The following is a 10,537-nucleotide window of genomic DNA, read 5'->3' on the forward strand; positions in this document are numbered from 1 at the left end:
GACTTATTTCTCTTGAACCATCTGCTCCTCCTAGTCAGAAGGAAACTCAATCTTCTTCTCCCTATGCTCCTCTGATAAAACAGATCAGAGAGTTATCGGTCAGCAGCGGTTTGACTGAAAAGAACTTGCAGTCAGCCACTGTTAATTCAGCTCCATTATTGCCTACTCCATGACTAGACAATAAAAAGGAAATAAAATCTCATCATCTAGAATATGTAACACCAATATGTCTAGATAAATGTGGACGCCCTTACATTAAAGCAAAATTGAATGGACAAAAGCTCAAGTTTCTAATCGATACAGGTGCTGAAATCTCTATTACCGGTGTAAGATTACCTCTTTTGACAGATGCAACAGTATGTACAGTTGTTGGATTTAACGGATCAGGTAACTCGAAAGCTTCAATGTGTAAAAATGTTTCATTTGAAATCCCTGATTATTTGGATACTGAGATTGATATTTGGTATTGTCAAGGTGCAGAGAATATCATTGGGACAGATATCCTTCAACGAAGAGGTTGGATAATTGACCTTGGTAATGGCATTGTATGGAAAGGTTCCATTAATCGTAAGCCTGTGGTAATTGACCCAGCAGATTACTGTGAGGTCGGCAGCATCTGTTTAACAGAAGTGCTTGCTGCAGACCATAAGTGGCCAGATAGTGGTGACAATCAACAATTAGAACAATTGGTCAAATCATACAAAAATCTTTGGAGCCAAGGCAAAAATGAGGCCGGTCTATTTAAAGACATAGAAGTAGACGTGCAAGGCAAGGATCCGCCCCCACAGAAGCAATACAAATTGCCACCAGAATCTATTGAACCAGCATCAATAGTCATACAGGAGCTTCTGCAACAAGGTATTATCAGAAAAACAAATTCTGTAACAAACAATCCATTATGGGTAGTACCTAAACGTGATGACCCTAAATCATTCAGGCTTCTGGTAGATCTCAGAATGCTGAATAAATATACCCCAAGCTGCGCTCCAATAGTGACAGATACACCAGATATAATGTCCCGAATTGATGCAAAAGCAAAAGTGTTCTCTGTGATTGACATTGCAAATGGATTTTTCTCAATCTCTTTATCTAAAAGCTGTCAATATAAATTTGCCTTCTCCTTTGCAAATTCTCAGTATACCTTTAATCGTCTTCCGCAAGGCCTCCATTTGAGTCCTAGCGTATTTCATCAAGCTTTAGCGGAAGTCCTATCCAAATTTTCTAGGCCAGATTGTATCCTACAATATGTGGACGATATCTTGTTATCAACAGAAAATAACCAAGAACATTTAACCCTTTTGGCAGAATTGTTTGATCTGTTGCAAGATGCAGGTCTCAAGCTGAATACTCGTAAGGTTCAGCTCATGAAACGCGAGGTCAAGTTTCTCGGCATTCAGATCAGTCCGGGTAAACGCCAACCTTTGCAAGAAAGGGTTAATGCTATTGCTGCACTTCCTGTACCAACAACATTCAAAGCACTAAGACAATTCCTAGGATTAGTGAATTTTTCTAGAGAGTTCATTGAGTCATTTGCTGATAAAGCAAAACCTCTGTATGAACTTCTAAAGAATAATGAGGAAAATGGTTTTGGTCCTTGGACAGAAGTTCAGCAAAAGGCCTTTGAATCTTTGAAAAAAGATTTGCAGACAGCACCAGCCCTAACTACAGTAGAAAAGCAAGCACCGTTTGCTTTGCAGGTGCATACATCTGAAACTGCTATTTCTTCGGTGTTGCTTCAGCTATAAGGAGGAAATTGGAGGATCCTAGCATATTTCTCTAGGCTTTTAACACCTGTTGAGAAAGGTTTTGACACATGTGTTAAACAATTGGTAGGAGTTCACTATGCAGTAAAAGCAACTGAGCACATAGTATAATTTAACAAAATTATCTTACAAACACCCCATTCCACCCTGAAATTTCTCCTTGAAAAAAACATCCCAGGTGTTTCCAATCAAAGATTTTCACAATGGTTGTTGGCTTTATCACCCAAACAGATCCAGGTTGAACATAATGCCAAATATGTACTCCCTCAATTGATGGAATATAATGGATCAGAACATGAGTGTTCATGTGAAGTCCAAGACACTCACTCTCCTCTGTTTCGCAGAGAAGCAGAGAAGACTGATGAACCTGTGTTTGTGGATGGTTCACGTTATTGTGTCTCAGGGGAGTATTTTTCAGGTTATGCAATCTGGTTTCCAAAGAGAGGATATGCCATACAACACAGACTTCCAGGACACTTTTCAGCACAAAAAGCAGAACTGATAGCCATTGAGACAGTGTTAACTGTAGACAAAGAAGAGAATCAAGGTCCACTAGTGATTTATAGTGACAGTTCATATGTTGTGCGTTCTCTTACTGATTATCTTCCAATTTGGAAAAGACGAGGTTTTGTAGATGCTTCAAACAAAGCTTTAGCACACAGAGAGATACTAGAGTCAATTTTTACACTAGCAGGGATAAACCCTTGTGCCTATGCAATTGTTAAAGTACCAGCGCATAGGAAAGACAATGATGAACTGAGCATAGGAAATATGATAGCTGACACATTAGCAAAAGAAGCAGCTGTTAATGAACAGTCAGAGACTCCACCTGAAGTAGTTTCAGTAAACACAGTCAGAAAAACAGATACACAGATCCCCTCATTTGCAGAAGAACAGAAAAAGGACCCGTCCCTTTCTGCTTCTCAGGTTGATACAGAATCTTCCTTTGTTTTTGAAAACAAGATTTTGTTTCATGACTGTAACGGGGTTCTGCGTCCTGTCATACCAAAACATTTACAAGTGGAGTTCACAAAATACAATCATGAAAGTTTAGGCCATGTAGGTAAGCAGAGATTGTTAGAGATTCTCAAAGAGAAATTTTTCTGGGAAAAAATGGATGAGACTGCAGACAATGTAATTCAATCTTGTCTTATTTGTGCTCAAGTGAACCCCAGGCCAAAAGGACAGAAACCTCCTTTACAAAGAACTCCTCCAGCTAATGGTCCATGGTCCACATTACAACTTGACTATATAGGACCATTACCAACAGGAAAAAATGGTTTCAAATATGCTCTCATAATTGTTGATGTTTTCTCAAAATGGGTTGAGATTTTACCTGTACGCACAGACGATGCACTAACAACTGCAAGAATGTTAATTAATCATGTTTTTCCTACTTGGGGGATCCCAATTGACATCAGTTCAGATCGTGGAACTCATTTCACAGGTAAAGTAATGCAGGCAATGTGTAAAATTTTGGGAATCCAGCAAAGATTTCATGTTCCATACCATCCGCAATCTGCAGGTATTGTGGAAAGAATGAACAGGACTATCAAATCCAGAATTGCTAAAATGTTGTTAGACAAAGGACATACATGGGTAGATGCCGTGCCTTTTGTTCTGATGAGTATCAGAAGTACAACATCTTCATCTACACAATACAGTCCATTTGAACTGATGACAGGTAGAAAAATGCCGCTTGTTTTTCCACATGAACCGTGTTTTTTGTCAACTCCGCAGAAAGAAGCAATTGAGAAAACCAAATGGTTACAGATGTTGCAAGACAATCTAAATGCCATTTTGCCACATGCAGCTACTCACATGCAGAAAATGATCCCTCCACACTCCTCAAAATTTGAGAAAGGTGGACAAGTCATGATTAAAACATTTAGAAAAAGTGGGCCGTGGCAAAGTAATTGGGAAGGTCCTTTTGAAATTTTGGACACACGTGGTGTAATGATACAAGTCCAAAGACCTCTCAATTCTGTTAAAAATGCACGGAGACAACAAAAAATATGGGTTCACACTGATCAATGCAAGCTGTTTATGCCAAGATAATGATACTGCATTTCTTTTGCAGAAATGACATCTGATAATCAAATATGGAGGAACATCAAACTCCAAACAGAAATACTGACAACATCAGAAAAGTGGAAAGAAAGAAAGAACATTAAAAGGAGAAAATTCGTCATCACAGGACTCCTTTTCTCATTAATGACATTTTTATTCCTAAAAACTTATATGACTTTTTCCAGCCCAGCAGAGAAGAACAAGTCTGAGACCCTGCATAAAAGAGAATTGCCTTTATCCAGAAACAAGAGACATTTTCCAAGATACAGTGACATTGACACAGCCGTAGACTTGTATGGACTTGCTTGTATAGGTCATGGAGCTACTTGCTGTATGCAGTTTTATTTTCTTCATAGTAACTCTATTGAAATACAAGCTAGAATAGAATCTAAAACAAAGTTTACAAAAATGCAAGGATCATATGTACATAATAATAAAACTGGTACATATGAATGTAATTTAACTGAGATGGGATTCTGGTCCATAGTTTTAAAAGGAAATGAGTCTACAATTTGGACTGGCGATGTAACTGGAGATAGAGTAGGTTCTTCTTCTGTAGGAGGATCCAAAACAGATATTTGGTTTTTGACCCAATATTATTTACAGTTTATGGATCCTGAACACTTAAAGATTACAGGAGATGAAGAAGGAGATGTAATTAGAGTATGGGATTTTCAAATAACAAGAGGTTCAGCTCACGTTAAAGTGAGAGTGACTATTTCAATTGTAGACTTGATTATTCCAGATATAAAAGTATCCCCTCAAGCTGTTAAAATTATTGAAGGAAAGGATGATTTAAATTTGATATGTACTACACAAATATATTTACCTCAAAATTCCCTATTAACTTGGAAAAGAAATGGTGAATTTTTGGGCAGTCTTTTCCATAGCTCTACTAATATAATTCGTAAGAGTAATCTTGGAAATGTAGATTGGACTAACAATAACTTTATTTATCAACACAGTAGTCCAAATCTTAATGACAGAGGCATATATGAATGTTGCATATCATTAGAAAATAATCCAATGAAATGTGATACTGCAAATGTTATAATTTCATCTCCTAGGAACATTAAGTGTATTGATGAAAAATTTATTCCTTCTAGTCCATTTCAAATTAATCATTTCCAACCCAGACATCTCTTAAGAGAAGGACATTTTGTGATTATACTTTGGAAATTTAATGTTTCTGAATGGAAAGTTTCATCAAAGTATCCTCAATGTCAAGAATACTTAATTAATATGGAATTGGGTATGGATAAATGGTTTGGAACTAATAATAAAAATAACAACAGGAATAAACGAGGTATCATAGAAGGAATTTTAGGTGGAATTGGTACTATTGGAAGTATTACCAATAGTATGGATATTAATACATTACAGTCTGATCTGGAAACAGCGGGCTTAGTGGGTAGTAAAAGTATTAAAGTTCAAAGAAATGTAAATCAAATATTAGAAAATATGTTAATGAAGACAGCTACGGTTATAGGCCCAGCTGTAGTCCACTTACAAGATGTTACTTTGAATTTAATGGACAGAGAACAACATTCCCACATAGCCAGAACATGTCTAGAAATACAGACAGAGTATTCTACCAATTTTAAAATAATTGCACAAGCATTCCAAAGTGGAATAACTCCTCTAAGTCTTTTGCAAAGTTTACCTAATGAATATGTATTTGCAAAAAATCATACAGATTTATGGGTAAATAAATGGGTAGGATGTAATCAACATGAATGCTTTGGTACCTCAATGATTCCCATTGCTGGGAAAGAACAAATGTTAATTCCAGTTACAGTCTTAGGATTGCCAGTTAGTAATACCCAGTTGTTATATTATCAATTACAATTTGTAGATTTTGCTTTGGATACTAATACATCTGAACCAGAACAATTAGATTTATCTTCTTGTTTACATTTTCAATCAAAAGTAATATGTTTGCCTAATCAGGACAAAAGTATTTTTCACTCTTGTTTTCATAATCATTCATTATGTACAGCAAGAATAGAAAAAGTAAAAACTTCACTTGACCTAGTCACTGTTGTAGGAAAGAGGAAAGTCTGTTTTCAAGTCATGACAGACACTGAAACAGTGAAAGCTTTCTTCCTATCCTGCACACATACAGATATCCTGAGTCGAGGCTTGTATTGTATAGAAGGAGATCTTTCAGGAATTAGTTTAAATGAAATTAGAGTAAATTTAACTAATATACTTACGAAAAATGTGAGTGTTCTACCTATACAATATAATATATCTCAAGTAGATGAGTTTCCATGGAAGGAATGGGCAGAGATCATACAAAAGGATAAGGGATTATTAATTGCTTTGTCTGAAGAACTTCAGAAAGCAGAAATAATATTTAAGCATGAACAAGGAAATCTACTAGAGATAGAACATGATTGGTCTGAATTTTTAGGTCGTTCATGGTGGTCAAAATTTAAAAATACTGTATCAATGTGGGGAAAAACTTCAGTAACAGCAGCTGTTGGAAATATATTATTACACCCATTAATTATTATATTTATTATTATGGTTTTATGTATTTTATTTCAAATCTGTATTATGATTAGAATGAAACAATTTTACAAATTGATTAAGAAACAAATGAAAGAAGGTGAAAAAATCCTGTCAGGTATTATTAGAAGGAAGGTTACCTCTGACCTAACTGACCTGGTTATAGAAAATGGTGCATCTGGAACAACTGATTCAGAGCGTGTATAGTTGGGCCATGAATGAAGTATGAATGTATATATAATATTATATGATAAATTATATTTAGGGGGAATATTGTAGAAATTATGTAGCTTAAAACAAACGTCTCATATCTTTCAAAATGACAGCAAAATCATTGAGAAGTAATTTTAACTTTGCGTGTGAATGAAGCTTTGGAAAACAGGTGTTAAAGATGAACCATGGTATATTCATGTCTAAGAGGTCAGCAGGTCATAAGCTTAGTTTTAAGAATAGCAATTGGAATGTAAAAAGATATTGATATGTAGTAGAACAAAGAAAGGATATGTCTTTTATAAAGAAAATCATGTCTAATCCATAATATAGTTAGTTGGATAATTATTTCATATAATCAATTTATTAGTTAGGAATAGTGTGTGATAAGTTTAGTATCAATTATTGTTGGTTATATCTATGCATTTATGTGACCATTATCCTTTCTAAAGATATGTGAAGCCATTATATCAGATGACAGTATCATATATTTCTGTCTTCTAAGAGGTTTGCAAATAACGTCATACTAAGTATAGTTTAGAAGGTTTACATATATGGACACTAAGAGTATATGTTTAGAAGAAGCACAAATAAGGGTTTTACTTATTTAGCTCACACTGAATTAGGAAATAACTGTTTAGTGGGTTGGTCTGGTAAAATATATATAAGATGTGCCTTAGAGATAGACAGACACATACACTCACTCACACTCATACATCAAGACATTATACAGCTGACACGCACTGACATATTTGTCTCCTGGTAAGGCCTGCAAAGCCTTGATACACCTGTTGTCTTCCTTGCCGAGACTGAAACACTTGTCATAGAACAGACAAGAGATTAGACATTTCTCCAAAGCTTATTTCTTTTTCCATAATCTACAACTTTTGTTATATTTTACTCTGTATTTTATTTTATCTTTTGTATTCATTTTTGATGCCAAGTGTGCATTAAATAAAAGTCACACTGTTTTAAGTCAGCCTGGCACTAGAACAATTTGCCTCAAACGCCTAAAGACAGACACTTAAATAATATAAGTGTCACGATATTTAACACCACCCATATATATATATATATATATATATATATATATATATAAACGCACAGTGAGCAAACCAACCTTCCACTAATCTTTAGGAGGTGCAGGAACACAGGCGTAGTCAGGGCTGGAGAGGTGGAACGGTCAGGCCGGCCGTAGGGTTCTGTAATGACCGTTTGGTGGTACCTCTAGCGGTCCTCAGGGCAGGATTCCCCAGGGCGCGGAGTCTAAGCCCCAGTCTGCCTTTTCACCAGAGCCCCTGATGGTGGGGATGGACTAGGTGCAGGACTGAGACCAGGTCGCGGCCCCTGAGTACACCTGCTAGTGGTAGAGGGATCCACCAGAGGTATGTGCAGGTACGGCTGGATCCGTGCAGGATGGATGGATGGCAGAGTAGTTAGCGTGGTCAGACAAGCCGGGTCGGTAACGGTGGAGGCAGATCAGTACAGAGCAGCAGGCAAAGAGTAAACGGGTCACAAGCCAAGGTACAGCAACAGGAGGTCAAACAGCATAGGAGTAGGCAGAAGAATAGTCAGGGATGAGCCAGTAGTCAGAACAGGAGACGGTCAACAGAGATCAGGATCAAGCCGGGTCAGCAACAAAGCAGGAACACAGGATACAGGTACAGAGGCTCAGGGGAAAACATACACCAAGGCCCAGAGCACAGGCCTGGTCATGCCTTATATACACCTTTCTGTAATCAGCCCCAGGTTTGGCTGATTGTGAGCTTCTGGCTGCTAAGAGCACCCGCTGGTCAGCTCTGGTACTGCAGCCCACACGGCAGGTAAGTCCCACCACCAGTGCTGAGTCCATTGCTGAGAGCACCCGCTGGTCAGTTCTGGTACTGCAGCCCACACGGCAGGCGAGTCCCACCACCAATGCTGAGTCCATTCCAGACAGTATGCCTCCTTCCCCAAGGATCCCTCTTCTGCACCTTCTTCACACTCCACTTTGCCCCTTGACCACACCCCCACTTTCACACCCCCTCCCCTTGTTTCTACACGCCCCTCCTCTCAATCCCATTTCTACCCTTACCTTCCATGTCCTGCCCACTCTCCTCAGCCCTCAAATGCCCCTCCCCACATTCTCCCTGTCTTCCATTCCCCCATTCAACCTCTCCCCCAGCACTCCCTCCCTACCACTCTTTCCCAGCCCGCCACACACTGTACCTCCCCAACCCTCACACCCACCCCCTCTGCAGCAGCAGCCTTCTCCTCCCCATTAATTTTGTATGTTTTATGTAATAAACATTATTTGGAAAGTAGCAGAACGTGTCTTTCTAATTGTCAGAAATGCAATTGGGGTAATAATGGTGGCTTGGTCATGTAGGGAATCCAACACAGGTGCTTTTCTGAGTATGGCTACTAGAGATGAGCGAATTATTCAAAAATTCGATTCGGCTGATTCGCCGAATTCGCGGAATAAATTTGATTCGAGCCGAATATATTCGCTGCGAATTTAACTTATAAAAAGGGTGTTTCTAGGCTTCAGAGAGCCTTTATATTAGTGCAGAACACTGTACCTTTAATTTAAATGCCCTTGGAGTCTGCTGGGGAAGAGAAATAATACTGTCAGTCAGTATGACATGCAGATGAGTGCCGTCGATCTTAGAATCACCGCACACTTCACTCATTTGGGCAGTCACGGGGCCAAAACCAGAGTGTGGAGCCACAGTGTGGCGGTGGAGGCAGCAGCAATGGGAGGTCATACAGCACCCTATGACAAAATGGAACCCACCAGCAGTGTGAGGAGACCTGAAAGTGGCACATGGCAGAGTGTGGCGATGGAGACAGCAGCAATGGGAGGCCGTACAGGGACCCATGACACACTCTGGACCTGGCAGCAGCATGAGGAGGCGGTACAGGGGCCCATGACAGATTACGGGCCTGGCAGCAGCATGAGGAGTCGGTACAGGGGCCCATGACAGATTACGGGCCTGGCAGCAGCATGAGGAGGTGGTACAGGGGTCCATGGCAGAGTGGCGGAGCGTAAGCAGCTAAAATTGAAGGCCATACAGAGGCCTATGTTAAAAAGTCCCCCCAGCAGCAGCGTGGGGAGACGACTATCAAGAGTCCAATGGCAGAGTGGCAGAGCAGAAGCAGCTTCAATTGAAGGCCATACACAGGCCTAGGTTTAAAAGTCTCTCACAGTTAATTCCAATAACGAACTCTACTCCTCCGTGCAATCTAGTTACGAGACCCTGGGCAGGTCTGGGTCCAATTTGTGGTAGAGACTGGTTTTGTTCAGCCATGCTTGAGCGAGTAATAACAGGTCTGTGCTGCCCTTTGGTGTCTGGCTTAATGCGCACAACACTGAACGTCCCAGCGTTTGTCAACGATTTGCCGTTAAGTGATGCAAACCCGCTGAACCACATTCATGAGGAGCCGGTACAGGGGGCCATTAATCAGTATGGACCTGGCAGCAGCGTGAGCAGACGACAGAGGCACATGGCGCAGGGTGGCGGTGGAGGCAGCATTATTCTGAAGCCATACACAGGCCTAGGTTAAAAAGCAGAAGCCGTCAGCAGCGTGAGCAGACGACAGAGGCACATGGCGCAGGGTGGCGGTGGATGCAGCAGTATTCGGAAGCCAAACACAGGCCTCGGTTAAAAAGCGGAAGCCGTCAGCAGTGTGAGCAGATGACAGAGGCACATGGCGCAGGGTGGCGGTGGAGGCAGCAGCAATGGAAGGCCATACAGCACCCTATCACAAAATGGAACCCACCAACAGTGTAAGGAGACCTGAAAGTGGCACATGGCAGAGTCTGGCGATGAAGTCAGCAGCAATGGGAGGCCGTACAGGGACCCATGACACACTCTGGACCTGGCAGCAGCAAGAGGAGGCAGTACAGGGACCCATGACACACTCTGGACCTGCAGCAGCAAGAGGAGGCGGTACAGGGGCCCATGGCAGAGTGGCGAAGCGTAAGCAGCTTAAATTGA

General features: G+C 40.3%; 1 protein-coding gene across 1 annotated transcript; it reads left to right on the forward strand.

Moving 5' to 3' along the window:
* Positions 1-3,839: 3,839 nt before the first annotated feature.
* On the forward strand, positions 3,840-6,663 carry LOC149438167 (uncharacterized). Its single transcript, XM_089660168.1, has one exon. It carries the CDS (start codon positions 3,846-3,848, stop codon positions 6,552-6,554), a length of 2,709 nt encoding a protein of 902 aa, XP_089516294.1. The 5' UTR covers positions 3,840-3,845; the 3' UTR covers positions 6,555-6,663.
* Positions 6,664-10,537: the final 3,874 nt, after the last annotated feature.

Source organism: Staurois parvus, unplaced genomic scaffold (assembly GCF_062004578.1).
Source record: "Staurois parvus isolate SC_StPar_1 unplaced genomic scaffold, SC_StPar_1.0 ptg001208l, whole genome shotgun sequence".
In the NCBI taxonomy this organism is placed as follows: Eukaryota; Metazoa; Chordata; class Amphibia; order Anura; family Ranidae; genus Staurois; species Staurois parvus.